At 33.5% G+C, this 16,025-nt stretch overlaps 2 protein-coding genes across 2 annotated transcripts in view; both read right to left on the reverse strand.

Moving 5' to 3' along the window:
• Positions 1 to 1,817: 1,817 nt before the first annotated feature.
• Positions 1,818 to 3,186, reverse strand: LOC106768089 (acetyl-coenzyme A carboxylase carboxyl transferase subunit alpha, chloroplastic-like). Its single transcript, XM_022784404.1, has 4 exons — positions 3,097 to 3,186; positions 2,881 to 2,955; positions 2,083 to 2,190; positions 1,818 to 1,961 (listed from the first exon to the last, which is right to left on the reverse strand). Exons 1-4 carry the CDS (start codon positions 3,169 to 3,171, stop codon positions 1,818 to 1,820), a joined length of 402 nt encoding a protein of 133 aa, XP_022640125.1. The 5' UTR covers positions 3,172 to 3,186.
• A 12,296-nt stretch (positions 3,187 to 15,482) lies between these two features.
• LOC106765858 (E3 ubiquitin-protein ligase Hakai) overlaps positions 15,483 to 16,025 on the reverse strand; it is a gene marked incomplete in the record, with an annotated part of 4,369 nt that continues 3,826 nt past the window's right edge. The window contains 1 exon segment of the mRNA XM_014650624.2: positions 15,483 to 16,025. Within this exon segment, the coding sequence (XP_014506110.1) occupies positions 15,754 to 16,025 (272 nt within the window).

Below are 16,025 nucleotides of genomic sequence, written 5' to 3' on the forward strand. Positions count from 1 at the left end.
AACACCCTAAGAGACTAAAACTTAAAACACCAAAGAAAACATAAACAATGTTAAACTATGTCCATATAGAGAAGTGTTTAATAAGTCTAAACAATACCACGAGTTAAACCATTACTTCGTCTAAACGAGGAAGTGTTTACTCAACACTTGGTACCTTTAGAAGAAAAACTTAACTGATAAACACTACCTTAACAGTAGAAAATCAAAAAAGCACTTTGTTGTTTTGAGCAAGCACTAAATGATATTAAATGCTCAATTCAAAAACAAAAAAAAAAAGTGATATTTGATGAATGAACTATACATCAAAACCTTAAATAAATCAGTTGTAGGTGTTATTAACAAGAAAGACATTCACATAGTGTTCTTATCTTGGGAAATCGTGACATAATACATACGTCTAAACAAATTATGAAAAGAACAAGTAAAACATCAACCAAGAAGGAGTCTCTTACAGACTAAGCAATATAAACTGCATTCATAAACAAAACATTATAAAACATAGAAACTTGAACAAACGCTAAAAGCTTTTAAAAAACTCAAAGAAAATAGGAAATAGGACATACATGCTTCTATTCTATCTTGTGTAGGACAATTGCTACAAACATTCATCTACCTCATCTTATAAGAATCAAAATGAACATTGGAAAGAAAAACATAAAAAGAAGAACTTATCAGTTTATCAAAAGTCGTGCCAAATGAGAGAAGCCAAATATGCTTTTGATAAAAGTTCTGAAAAACATGTTTGCTCTAACAAAAGATTTCATCCTATGACAGACATCTACACCAATAGCCAAAAGAGAACATATCTCAAAACAAGCTTTGTCAAACTGTCATATTATCAAATATCAAGACAATGATCGTCATAACAACTATATCCTCAAGGTGTATAAATAGAAGACAAGAAGAAGAAGACGATGATGATGGAGAAGAGATTATGGCATACCCCCTAGCCATGGTCAAGAATCTACAAGAGGAGTTGAAGTCATCCATGAAGATGGTCTAAACTCTACTCTTTGGACCACCTTTGGAGCCATCATGCAGCATGGATTGTAGTGTAAGATATCTAAGCCATTTAATTCAAGTTTGTTTAAGGCTTGTATTAAGGCCTAAGCAACATAGGATTTTCCTTAAGTTAGACATCCAAACCAAGTGGAAAGTGTGTGCCATGTGTCATGCTTCCATTGGAGAGGATTTTCTTTTTATAAGTGGTCACATGGCACCTTAGGAGTGGAGAGGATTTCTTTTTGGTACTAGCCACATGTTCCTCCACCATTGGAGAGGATTTGCTTTTAGTAGTGGTCACATGACACTCTAGGAATGAACATGATTGTGTTTTATGATTGGCATGTGTCCTCCCATCATTGGAGAGCAATTTTGGACACTTTTCCACTCCTTAGAAGGACACATTTTTGGCCAATGAGAGCAAAGGTGGGAGATCATGCTTTTAGGGTTAGAATGAGACACCCTTGGCCTATAAATAGAGGTGTTTTCATCCTTGTATTTCTTCTTTGATGTTGAGTAATGCTATGCTGCCCATTTTTTGCCATACTACTCATCTTAGATCAAGACTAGAGTAATCCATGAGGCCCCTCTAGTCACCTTCCTCCTTGAGTTAGCCTAACATCTCTTGGAGCCACCAAACACTACATCACCACCACCATATCTCCTAGAGGTCATGAGTTTCTACCTCATCCACACCTTAGCTCATCATCCTTGGACCATTTACCACCACATTTCCATACCATTCATCCAAGGAAACACCCATCCATGCACATCTCCTAGCTTTGGCCCAACCTAGCTAGTCTAAGAGGTTGCTATCATTTAGTATCAAGAGCTAAGTCCCCCTTCTCCAAGTAGAATTTGTGCCTACATAGCAAAAATAGATTAAGCCCGATCAACCCTATACCAGTAACAATAGCTGGATCATCATAACCTGCCCGATCACCATGGATTTCCATAAACTGAAACATGAAGACACATGGGAATTCAGTTAAAGTGGATCATTCAGAAGACCAATTAAGAATGAAGAAAATGAAATAACTATAATATTGAAGTTAAAAACAAAAGTAATACTTAGAACACCTTTTCAGTTATGTTAAAGATGTGATCAAGAAAAGTTGGCCTGTTAGGATGTCGTGNGATGTTGACCCGCTGTATAGGAGTCAGATGCGTATAGAGATCCTTTAAAGCCTGAAAATAATGTGAGTGGTGAAAAGATGAGACTTTTTCCAATTTTACAGTTTTAATTGCAATCATTGGGAAGAAAAACAGAATATATATATATATATATATATATATATATATATATATATATATATATATATATATATTTGAATCTTGAATAAAGAAACTCCGAATAATTGTATAACAAAAGAATAACATAAAACAGGTAAAGAACAAGTGCAATGCAAACAAGTAAATAATACTCACACCAACATAATAGAACAACACAACAATATTATTTAGCCGAAGATACCCAAACAGTTGCTTAAATATAAATAGAAGTATCATCTGGCAAAATAGAAGCAAAACATATACATATCACCAGTTGCAGAAACACCTGAATCTGCATTTCATAAACAAAGACTTATTATAAGCAACTATGAAATTACAGAGAATAAGAATTTTTCTCAGGGATTACCAACAGGAATGACAGGATAACTAGTTTCTTTATGACAAAAAAATCAGCGTGGATTAAAATTTAAAAAAATGGTATATATTCAATCATGCAAGTAGCAATTAGAGAGCAGCATCGATGCAGTATTCTCATGAGAACTCTTGGTTTAAGTATGAGACTGAGCCCACAATCATAATCATCAACAATTTTCACAGTAATTCCATTTTCTTAAGAACAAAACGTATTTGTTATGACGGGCAAACCTGCTGGTACTTAGTCTCCAATAATTGAATCTGATCAGTGAAGTCCAGACCAGTTTCGTCTGCCATCTTTTGTACCTGTTTCCAACCATAAAATGCATTCCTATTAGCCATTCTCATTCAGCACAACCTCCATGAATCTGACAATTACTACAAAATAACTCTAAGCAAACAAAGCACTCAGCAACACAGACACAAATAGATTAAATTAGAAGTTACATCAAAGATCTTCTTTTGCAGATCAACAAGAGGCTTTTCAAAATCCAAAGTGGCAGGCTTGTGCAATGGGTTCATTCGGTGACAATGGTTCTTCGAAAAAGGTATGAACTTTATCCCTTCGTTGAGGAAGTTCCTTCGTTTGTGTCAATGAGTTCGTTTAGTGACATTGCTTCTTCGAACAAGGTATGTAGTTTTTCCCTTTTGCGTATTCATATTTTGTGATTAAGTTATTATTTTTGGTTGTTGTTCGTGATTTTGGGGGTTTCTGATTGGGTTTGTTCTTTAGGGTTGTGATTTGTGTTTGTTAGTTTGTCTTTTTGTGTAGTTATTTGTTCGTCATTCATTAAAAACCAAGTTTGTTGGTGGTTTGAATGAAATTTTGAGTGAGGAACACAAGTCCATTATTTCGAAGGAGGAATTTACAACCATGAAACCGTTATGAAAGAAGGAGTACGTCGGAAGCGTTTCAAAAGCAAAGCCTGTAGAACTCCATACACTGGATATAGTCCAAAACTTGATTGATTTATGTAATTTGTGAATAGTGCGGTATTTAGTAACTGTAGAAGTATGGATAACTGTATTTCAAACAATTATTTTGATTGTTAATAAAGAAAGTGGTTATTTGAATTGTGATTGTTATTTTCATTCCAATTCTGGTTTGGTAGTATTGTTTAATATTAATCCTTTGTGATTGTTATAACAAATGTTCAGTTCTGTCGCCCCTATGTGGATGGAAGACCAATTATAATCGCTTACCAGTGAAAAACACTGGTAAGGACTCATGGGGAGCACTCAAGCCATGGCTGGGGAGCGCTCATGAACTTTTGTACAAAATGAGGTTTTTTTCACTGGTAATCGATTACAGGGACGAAGTAATCGATTACTAGTGAAAAAATCCCATTTTGTACCAAACGTTTATGAGCGCTCCCCAGCCATGGCTTCAGCGCTCCCCGTGAGTCCTTACAAGTGTTTTTCATAAGTTTTTCGGATTGATCAACCCTATTGGCCATGGTTGAAGGTGTCCACAACAAGAAATTTCAAACTTGGTCAGTCCTATGTGTTGAGAAGACCCACTAAGGGTATTTCAAGGTTGACAGATGAGGTCTTGCACCCTTCACACAGGACTCACGTACTTGTAATCGATTACATGGACCTTGTAATCACTTACTAGTGAAAAAATCTCATTTTGTACCAAAAGTTCAAGAGCGCTCCCCATGAGTCCTTAGCAGTGTTTTTCCAAAGTTTTCTAGGTTGATCAACCCTATTGGCCATGGTTGAAGGTGTCCACAACAAGAAATTTCAAACTTGGTCAGTCCTATGTGTTAGGAAGACCCACTAAGGGTATTTCAAGGTTGACAGATGAGGTCATGCACCCTTCACACATGACTCATGCACTTGTAATCAATTACAAGGACCTTGTAATCGCTTACCAGTGAAAAAATCCCATTTTGTACCAAAAGTTCATAAGCGCTCCCCAACCATGGCTTAAGCGCTCCCCATGAATCCTTACCAGTGTTTTTCCAAAGTTTTCTGGATTAATCAACCCTGTTGGCCATTGTTGAAGGTGTCCACAATAAGAAATTTCAAACTTGGTCAGTCCTATGTGTTGGGAAGACCCACAAAGGGTGTTTCAAGGTTGACAGATGAGGTCTTGCACCCTTCACATAGGACTCGTGCACTTGTAATCGATTATAGGGACCTTGTAATCGCTTACCAGTGAAAAAATCCCATTTTGTACCAAAAGTTCAGCAACGCTCCCCAGCCATGGCTTAAGCGCTCCCCATGAGTCCTTACCAATGTTTTTCCAAAGTTTTCATAATTGATCAACCATGTTGGTCATGGTTGAAGGTGTTCCTTTTTTACACAACTTCCATGCAATCAACAACAACCAATTTAGTAAACCTATTGTTTTAGTCCTAGTCCTCATTAGTTCAAGGACAAATTAATTCTCAAAAACAAACACAACAAGGTGATCAATAATCTCACTCAACCAAAAACACAGACAACGAAAATGAATATTAAGAATAATTAATGAGGAATATTTTAGTCGTATTGATTTTTTGTCTCAGAAGTTGACATGTACATACAATCAAACGATACACTTTGAATAGTATAATTTTGTACAATGTCTATTCATTTCCTATAAAAGAAGAATCTAAACCAAGAATACTTTTCTAATGTTATAGTAATCCAAAATGTTGCAGCGTTTGAATTCTTCGGACGTTGGAGAACAATTCATTACTTGTAACTGGTAGCGAGAGTGGAGGGGATGGCGGTGAGCGACTTCGAGGCCCCCCTGTCGAAGACGAAACCCTAAGTTTCTTGTGAGCACGATCTGCCATTTGGGGTTATTAGGGTTTTGAAAGTGGGTAAAAGGTTAAATGGGTTGGAGGTTATTAGGCCTTTGAAAGGGGGAAGTAGGTCACATGGCTGTTTATTTCGAATGAGGTAGTGGGTGATAACAAAAACTGTCAGTGAAACCCACGAAGGAACAACGATGATAGCGAAAAAATGAAACCTTTCGAGAAAAGACGCCAATGATGGACCCAAGCGAGACTTCCTCCGAGCACTTCAATGGCGGACAAAGGACTTCCTGCAGAGAATTGATCGACCCAAGCACCAACGAACAAGGGTGAAGAAAAAGGACTTCGGTGGTGGAGCGAGAGTTTCGAATGGTGGACTTCAATGACGGTGGCAAGTCGAGAGTGTCTCGAGTGTTTGGAATGGTGGAGAGAAAATGGTGGAGTCAGACTTTGGAATGAGAAAACTTGAGAGAGAGAGAGAGAGAGAGAAAGATTGGAAGGGATGAAGGCGCGAAAAGATTTTTCTCACAATGCCCTTCTGAAAATGTCCTTCGTTTTCCATTTAAACCTATTTAAAAAACCATTTAAAACAACAAATGACAGAACGACACGTGTCGTTGTCAATTTGTTGTCAAATAGGTATTGTTAAAGAAATGTTTTCCTTTTTACAGTCTCAAACCTCAAACTTATTTTATGTACACAAAAAATTGTATTTTATTAAAAAATAATTTTAATTCTATTCATTGAAATATGAACGGTGTCGTGTGATATATAGTCTCATAAAAGCATGAAAATAAATTATAAAACATAGGGACAAAAATAAAGTGTAAATATACGATCAAAATATTAAGGGTTAAATATGTTTTTAGTCCCTATATTTTGGGACGATTTTGGTTTTAATCCCTCTTTCAAACTAAGGTACAATTTAGTCCTTCAACTTTAGAAAACTCTGGTTTTAGTCATTTTTACCAATTTTTTTTAACTTTATTTGCTATTTCAAACACGTTTCTCAGTTAACATTGAAGCTAAAATGTGTCAAACAGTGTAAACAATCCAAATGCTATAATGAAACGTGCTTGAAACAGCAAATAAAATTAAAAAAAATTGGTAAAAAGGACTAAAACCAGAGTTTTCAAAAGTTGAAGGACTAAATTGTACCTTAGTTTGAAAGAGAGACTAAAACCAAAATCGCCCCAAAGTATAGGGACTAAAAACATATTTAACCCAAATATTAATTAATACTTTTATTAGATTTACATGTGTTCATCATTTTAATTTAATATAAAGTATTTCTATTCAACAAATATTTAAAATATTAGAAGTCAATTGAATAAGAAAAACAAATATATAAACCAAAAGAAATTATATGTCTATATAATAACTAAATTACTAAGTCATATTTTGATCTAGATAATCAGAGAACCATGGAGAGAGAAAATCTTTGTTTTGTTCATTGTACTGTGAAAGCATAAAAGCTTATATATTATTATGACATATAGTAGAGAAATTTAAAAGTTAATTTAATTCTTATTTTTATTGAGTTTATTTAATATGGTTTTTTTTTTTCGTGGTTAATAAGGTTCAAATTTTGTTATTCTTTTTAAGGTTTAGTCATTTTTACTAACCATGCTTAAATAGTTAATAATATGTGAACAAAGAATGTCACATGTCTAATCTTATCAAATCAGGTTAAATCTGTGAGTTCACTCAGTTCATCACGAGTTTCGGTTGAGTTGAATTTTAAAAAAAATTGAAATTTTAGTATGGGCCAATTTTGAGTCTAGCCCACTAAGAATCCAACTTACTCGAGTTGAACTTATGATGAGCCGAAATGGCTCACTGACCCACCCAATTTTTTTAAGTTATATTACAAAAATGAAAACATTAAACCTAAAATGTTCTCACTTTTCTGAGTTGATTTGAAGCGATGCAGATCAACGTAGACCATGCTTCGCAAAACAAACTGTGTCCTACATCGTGTAGACTGAACTCCACAATGCATACTATGCTCAGACCCCTTCGTAGATTGTCCTTGTTCTAGGACGACGCATTTAAAAAAATGTTATTTTTTCTAGGATTAAAGAAAAAAAAACTTATAATTAAGTGTGTTAATGAACAACCCGTTTAATCCACCCACATGTGATAGGTCAAACCTGGTTCAATTTTTTTGGGCTTACTAATAAGGGAGCCAGATTGGATTGACTCGCTAAGTGACAAACCCATGGTGAGTCGAGCTAGGCCGAACCAGGTGACATGTTTTGACAACACTGCACATGTCAATTTGTGATTTTTTCCTATTTCGTACTATATGTGCAAAATAGGGTTAAAGTTGGTTTTAAAATATTGAAGAATTTTTCTTTTAATTTTAAACTAACTCTGACCCTATTATTTATCATGAAGAATCACACAAATCTCATAATTATATTCTAATAATGTAGTGAATCTAATAAAAATATCAGTATAACATTTTAATAAGAATTAAATTTGGTTTCAATTTAAAAATAAATAAAATTGTTCTATTTGAATAAAAATATGAGTATAACATTTATATAAAAATTAATTTTGGTTTCAATTTGGAGAGGAACAAAATTGTTTATAAAAAAAAAAAGGTTAAAAGCTCTTTTTGGTCCCAGTTTTGGTTGGGAAAATTCGAATTGGTCCCCATGTTTTTTTTTGTGTTCAATTTGGTCCTAAAGAACGTAATTAGAGTTCAATTGAGTCCTTTTCACTAACTCCGTCTAAATTGATAACGGTTTGTTGTTCAAATGTGTTGAGGTGTCATTTATTGGGTGACATGGAGTCTTAGTGGCATTCTTAGTTGGATATAAGATTTTAATATTCAATAACTAAACAGGTCACATTAGCGTTAGTTAATTTTGCTTCAACACTTGCCATTTTCTAGCCTACACCTACACCTGCCAAAATACTACAATTTCGAAGGATGGCAACCTGAGACAGAAGCATCTATCTCAAGCTTTCAACAATCCCACTTTCCCAAGAAAATGTTAAACCCACAAAAGTGTAAAGAGTAAGAGAGATGAAGAAACGGTACACCCTAAAAAAAATGCATCTTTATCAATTTAGGGTTCCATGGAAATTGGGATTTTATGATTTATGGGTTTGCAGGTGATGAAGATGAATGTGCGAGATGATGGAGGTTCTGCTTGTGCCGCTATGCAGATTTCTCTGATCAAGATGCGATGTAGATGGAGGTTGCAAGGCTAACGGCGAAGCTTCTTGAAGATGTCCATGGAAGATTTTCTATCGCGATGAAGATGGTGAGGGCGCGATTTTGGTGGCGCTTTGATGAAGGATAACGACGACGCTAAGTGGCTGACGACAAGGTGGGTAAGGTTTCGCTCAGTGGTGGTGGAGGTCGTAGGGGAAGAAGAAGAAGAACGAGGAGGCTCTTAAGATCCACTAAAGAAGAAAACTATGAACCAGTGAAAAAGTTATAAAAAAAATCAAAATAACTTTAAATGCCACTGACCAATCCATGTCACCCAATAAATGACACCTCACAATAGAGTTGCACATTTGGATAACAAACCGTTATCAATTTAGACGGAGTTAGTGAAAAGGACTCAATTGAACTCTAATTACGTTCTTTAGGACCAAATTAAACACACAAAAAACATGGGGACCAATTCGAATTTTCCCAACCAAAACTGGGACCAAAAAGAGCTTTTAACCAAAAAAAAAAAAAAACAGGAGTTACAATGCGAGCTAGACCATCCTGTTTAGGTCTATCCCCCATTTGGCCCATAAAATGTGGGTCGGGACCTCTTTAAAAGTGTGAGAAGGTTCCTCCCTACACTACCACAAACTTCTACCTGTACTCCTCAATTTTTGTTTTTTTCAAAATTACCCTTAGGTTAAAATTTTGTTACTTTTACGTTTACTTCTTTTTTTTTATAAAATCCTATTTCTTACCCATTTTACTCAACTGCGTAACATAGTAACTGGATAGAGAAGGGAAGGGTGCGTACACCAGTGCAGAATGGTTATTGGCGCTGGTGTTTGGATGAGATGGGAACTGATTCTGTGGGTTCTTTTTGTTGGTGTTGTGTGCTTAGCTATGTAAATCAAATAAAAACCATAAAAAAGAAAATCGGGAAGGTGTCAACAGAAATGGGTCTTGAATGAATTTCAATGATGGAGATCCGGTAAAGGTCGAATGGATTTTCCATTTTCGTTAAGGCATTCAGGTTCTCTACTTTTTGTACATTACAAGTTCTATACAAAATTCTCATTTTTTCCATTTGAGAGTTCCTTTCCTATAAAGTTTTGTGATCCAGTTTTTGTAGCAACTCAAATCATATTTTCAAAAGTTTTGTTTCAATAGTCAAGTCTTATAAGAACTCAAACTTTTGTAACTTTTTATTAATTTAATTATTATAATATTGTTTTTTTATTCTTAAGACTCGGGATCTTATATAAGATACTACCTCTATATTTCAACAAAGGTTTCTTATAACATCTTAGTCGTATATTTAAAACCTTTGTATTGAAAATGTTCTTAATGTACCAATAAAAAGGGAAAACAAAACTAAAGCAATCGAGCTTTAAAATGATAGCATGAAAACATTTGTTATTTGTCATTATTTCAAACATGTTGAAAATCATGATATTGAAAACTTAAATTAAACAGTCGTAGTGCAATTGTTTATTGTCCTTGTTTTCAGGTAGATTCTTAGGTGCATTTATTTGATTCTCTTAGTTGTTGTTGACTTGCTTTTGATTCAACTATTGCAACTAATTTGTTATAGTGTTATATGCATGGTGATTGCTTTTGTTTATAATGATCAGGTGAAATGCCTTTACTTGTCGAGGGTCTCGGAGCTGGGGTGATACCGCAATAGAAGAGTACATAATTGGTCCAGGCAATGAATTCAGATATGCAGAGGATCCTTCAGCCACAAATGAGCAGATCAAATTGAATGGGATGGTAGAAGGTCTATCTTGGATTGCTAAACCTATCACTGGACAAAGTTCCATTGACCTTTTATCTCGGAAGGGAAACATTATTGCTAATCCAAATGGTCTGGTGAACCCTCTAGTTAAGCTCTTTGGTAGTGTCCACGAGAAGTTCATAGAAGAAGGAAGATTGGGATGAAGAAAGCGCTGCCAAGGAGGGTGATGATTATGTCTCTGATGCTGTTGCCGATGATTCTGATGACAATTTGCAGAGTTCATTAATCTTACTACAAGCAACAAGTGTGGATAGGGACATGGCTGCTCCCACCCAGGGTAGCATGAGGAAAGGTAGTCTTATGCAAGGAGAAGCTGCTGGAAACACACGGATTGGTGGTGGATGGCAGGTAGCATGGAAATGGTCTGAAAAAAAATGGTGTTGAAATTCGTTTTCTTCAACGGATGGATATTGAACTCCGTCAACTGATTTTGATATTTGTTTAAGGGCTAACGGATATGATAATCCGTTTAAGCTTCTGATACAGTGTCTTTCACCACAAACGTCTTCACCAGCATAGAAGCTCACCACCACCACACACCAAGCACACAAACCAAAGAAGAGAAATAATTGACAATGAGAACAAATAAGAGAAATTAGAGAATTGAGAATGAGAATAGCATTTCTCTATGGGGGCGACTGTGGAGGGCAAAAAATGGAGATCACATTTATTTAAGTGGTTAAAAATTTAAAAATTAAGTAAATTTTTTTAACCACAGTATTTTAATTTTTATTAAGGGACAGTGGAGGAAGAAGCATGTGGAGGTGGAGGGAGAAACCCTCAAAGTGCGAGTTCAATCTTTTGACCCACCTCCTATTGGTCTTGGCCCACAAGTTCACTGCCTAACTCACTTTTTATGTGGTAATTGGAATTAGACCTATCAATTTAGCTCTTCCACATGATTTGATCTTGACCCACTTAGGTTGGGCCATAAAAACTCACAGAGCCAAAAAAAACCTCATTGAAAAATCTCATGGGACGAAAATATCCACAAAAACCTTGTGGACTAGAGTCAGCTCATAAGCTTTCTTTTTAGAAAAAAATAATCATTTTGAATACAAAAAAAAAATGTAATTAACTTTTGAAAATCTAAATGCTTTTAATTTGTAAAAGAGTAATATATATATATAAACATTTTAATCAAATTAATATAGACTTTGTAAGAGGTTTTGTAACATCCCAATAATTATAGTATTAAACTATAATATAGTTATTACATCCTTGATATAATAGAATAGTCATAGAAACGAGGAATAAAAGTTTTCCTCAAATTTTATACAAACTATCACTCAAATTTTTAAACTTATTACAATCCGAAATTAAAACGATTAAAAATAAGGATCTCGTTCATATAAGCTAAGCACTAATCGATCCTCCATCTAACGCCTGTTCCACTGTCATCTCATCACCTTTTGCTCACACCCATCGGATGATCATCGCCGAGAGAAAACATATAACACAACAATAACAACCAAACAATAGATAAAGCAAGGGTGAGCTATTGTAACAAAATAACATGGTAAACTTAAATTAATAACATAATTTCTAACTTATAAGTCAAATCACTTAATAATACAATAAACATACCATAATCATCATAAACTCAACCCATTCAAATAATCGTATGAATATCAAACTCTTAGCAAGTTCTACACTTGCAGTGGTACTTTACTCAGATACATCATATCATACTCTGTCCCCCAAAGTGGATCTTCGAATATGGATGCACCTACTTGCTAGCTCAAATATCTTATCCTACTCTGTCCCCCAAACTAGATCTTCGGATATAAATACAACCACTGAAGCTACATCCTTCCTACTCTGTCCAACTTCCTAAGGTGGATCTTCGGTAAGGATTTCCCACTCTCCACCAAACTCTTACTATGTTCAAATACATAATTCCACATCCAACATAATATAATACAATCAACACAGATATCATATCCATTGAGTATTTTACAAAATAAAATCAACAGAATATAATATGTTTAATAAGAATTTAGTTAAAAACACATCGAGTAGGCTTCCAGGAAAGAGAGGTGTCACAATGGACAACTTCAGTGCCAGGTCTTTCCTAGCCAAAGTGTTCCTCAACTTATTATTAACAAATTTCTTATTCACAGGTTCAAAACAACAACATATAATATTAACACAGAAATTCAAATAGTTATACAACAAGTACATAAGTTTTTCATTAATAGTAATTGCACAGAATTTCAAGACATGAATAGTTATAAAAAAAAATATTTTTATCATAATATAAAAGCTTAGAAATGTTAGATCCCCTTATCTCTATTCCAGACTTAATCTCTTATTCAGAATTTGTTCTCCCGAAAACCCTCCAGAACCTCTATTCTTCTTGCAACTAAAAATTTCTTCCTAACTCTCTCTTTTCTATTTTTCAAGATTTCTCACTTGATTTTTCCTCTCTTTTTGTGCAGAATAATCTCCCCTCCCATGGCTATTTATAGTCTAAAAATTTTACTATTTAATTTTTTTTAATATTATTTATTATTTTAATATCATTTTATTAATATTTTAATCACAACTTGCAAAAACCACTCACAAATGTGATCCTTCTTCAATCATTGCAACGTAGGAATTCTTATCCCTTCATGATCTTTTTATTTATTTTACAAAACCTTCTAAAATAGATTCTCAAAATTTTGAACACCTTCTGAAATTACTATAATTCTCTAAATTTTTAATTTTTTTTCTAATCATAATTTTCTATTCAATTATATTTTTTATAGATTAAAATTATTATTACTAATAATAATAATATTAATAAAATTTAGCACTATTCATTAAAAATATTTTTTATGAGTTTTACAGGTTTCAATAAACTTTGTTGCTTATATATAAAAATTATATAGAACGTTGAAATTCTTGACTTACTAAACATATTTAATTTTTTTAACTGACTAAATATATTTATAAAGTATATAAGACAATTATTTAATTTTATTGTGTGAAAAATTCACCTAAATGTGAACCAACAAATAAGACATCTCAACTTAAAAATTTAAAATAATAAATTTATAAATAATAAGTTTATGAACTTTTTTATATTTTTTTCTTTTTCTAATACATAAATTCTACCGATTATTTATTTCTCTTTAATAATATATATATATATTAGTATAATATATAAAATTTAATAGTAATGTTTTAAGTTAACATTCAAGAAAAGATTAACTTTTAGCATAATTAATATAAAGAATAACAATTTTTTCATTATTATGTTGATTAATTTGTCATTACAACAAATCATATCATATTATATATATATAATTTTTAATGAGGTATATTAGTATTTTAATTAAAAGAATTGTAAAAACTTAACTTTTTTTTAAAGAAAATCAGGGCCAATTAATGAGTCATAAACTAAATGACACTTGTAATTATTGGAATTTAGATGCATGAAGTACAAAGGTTGAAGCAAGTGAAATTTAAATGATTTATCCACCCAATTTAAATGTCCCTTATTTCAAACAGAAGTTATACCTTTGCACAAACCATACGAGGCAGTACAAAAGAGGCCGAAAATGAGAAAGTGAAGGTTTACTTAAAACTTAATTTGAAATAAAAGTATATAAACTGAAAAAAACTTTAATCAGCAGATATTAAAACATCTATATCATCTGTATATTTTACAGACTTTCATTCTAAAACAAAACATATCATATTAGTCTTCTTACGTCAAATCTTCTTAATTATATATGTAATTTTGGACAGCATGCATGATTGAACCAAGATATAAACATGCATACTGCCCATATAAAACTGCACCAAAAATGATATGAAATATGAGTTTGGTATGCAAGAAAAGTGCAAGAAATTGAATTTTATGTTCCAAAACCAGAAATAGCAGATTTTACTTCACCAAGAACTAAGTCAGGACAGTTTCTGTTTCTCAATGAATGCTTTGAACATGTTTAAAATGATGAATATGGATGGATAATGCTATTTCATCATATAAAACAAGTGCAGAAATATAATTCACAGTTTGAACGTGCAGAAATATAATGCTATTTCAAGCTCATAATCTTAAAGTTTTAAATTAAAAATTATATTAATTTTTTATACGTAGATTTGACCTAGTGGTGTTGTTTATAATTAATAACCCATTGTAAAAAAATCCATCACACCATGTATTCCTCTCTTCGTATGAAGTTACAAACAACATTTTATTTTAAGACTTCTCGAGTAAATTCAATTCCTCCACTGTTAGTTTCTCATGACAGCGTACAAGAAGAAATGTAAGCGTGGAAAACATTCATCTTCTTTTCTTCTCTGTTTGCAATCCTTTATATTTACTTTTTTCTTTCTCTATTTGTAATCCTTTATACTATAGATATACACGAAAGAAAGTAAGATTCAAGCTTTTCGACCTACAAGTTTGAAAGACGTTGAACATAATCTTATCTACACAACATTCTTTTATTGGGTGAGTGGTATAAGTTTAAAATACTCAAGGTACCATTTGAAAAACCAATTAAAAAACTGATTATGTTAAGTTAATAAGGACTTGGAAATATTACTTGTGTCACAGTTGCTATACAAAAATTGTTAATTTACCGAAAACAAAACAAAATTTAGTCTCAACGATTAAAGACAGTAGTAAAAAATTCTCTATCCTCTGATGTTGCTATTGATAACAAGTAAAAGATAAAATAAAGTACCAGTTATAAATTCCAATAATAAGAAAAGAAAAAAGTTAAATGAGTTCTTTCAATTGACATGTATACAAACTAAATTTAATTTAAAAACTATAATTTATTTTCTTATTTTCTTTCCCTGTATAAAAAATAATCCACACAAAAGCTAGCTAAAAGCATGGCCAGGACCACAACCCATTCACAATGAAATGTCTTCATATTACAAGGACTGGATGAGAAACAGATATGCAAAAACCAAATTTGGCACCATTTCCGCAAAAGGTACTTTTGGAGAGGAGCAAACTTGACCCACTAGAGTCAGCCAGCAGCGAAAACCATAAACACGTCCACCAACATCACTGCGTGCAAACAAGTAGTTGTTCCTGAAACTCGTGAGGGATAATTATATCATCTGGATCAAACTGATTTCATTGCACATTAACTCCATATACCGAATACTGATTGGAGAGCCATTTCATTATGGTTCCACTTTTATATCGTGATTCTAGTACCCAAGGCGACATAAAAATTTCCGTTGCCTTTCGTAAATGATAATGAAAAGCTCAATGCAGTTAAAATATACAAATACAAAATAGACCCAAAAGTAAACGGTTTAATCGCTGTTTAGCGATTCGAATAATGCATGACGAGACAAACATGCACAGAAACATCCTCAAAATTAAACAGATAAATCCAATATAGTAACGATAGAAAGCCTAACTAGCCCTGACTACCAAAGCCATCACGGTTATCATGCTGCCAACCATAACCCTGACCATCATGCCCAATCTCCCCAGAATAGTAGTTTTGTTTCACATGTGGTGGTGGGGGAGGTGGTGGTGGGAGGCGCATGGGCTGTGGTGCCAGTATGCCTTTGCCCTCCCTTGGATCCACAACCATACCACCCTGTGTTTGTTCAAAAGGCACACCACCAATTCCTGAATTCCAGGACTGGGGATAATTTCCTGGAAAATTTGGGCCATTTGGGGCAC

Source organism: Vigna radiata, chromosome 7 (assembly GCF_000741045.1).
Source record: "Vigna radiata var. radiata cultivar VC1973A chromosome 7, Vradiata_ver6, whole genome shotgun sequence".
NCBI classification, from domain to species: domain Eukaryota; kingdom Viridiplantae; phylum Streptophyta; class Magnoliopsida; order Fabales; family Fabaceae; genus Vigna; species Vigna radiata.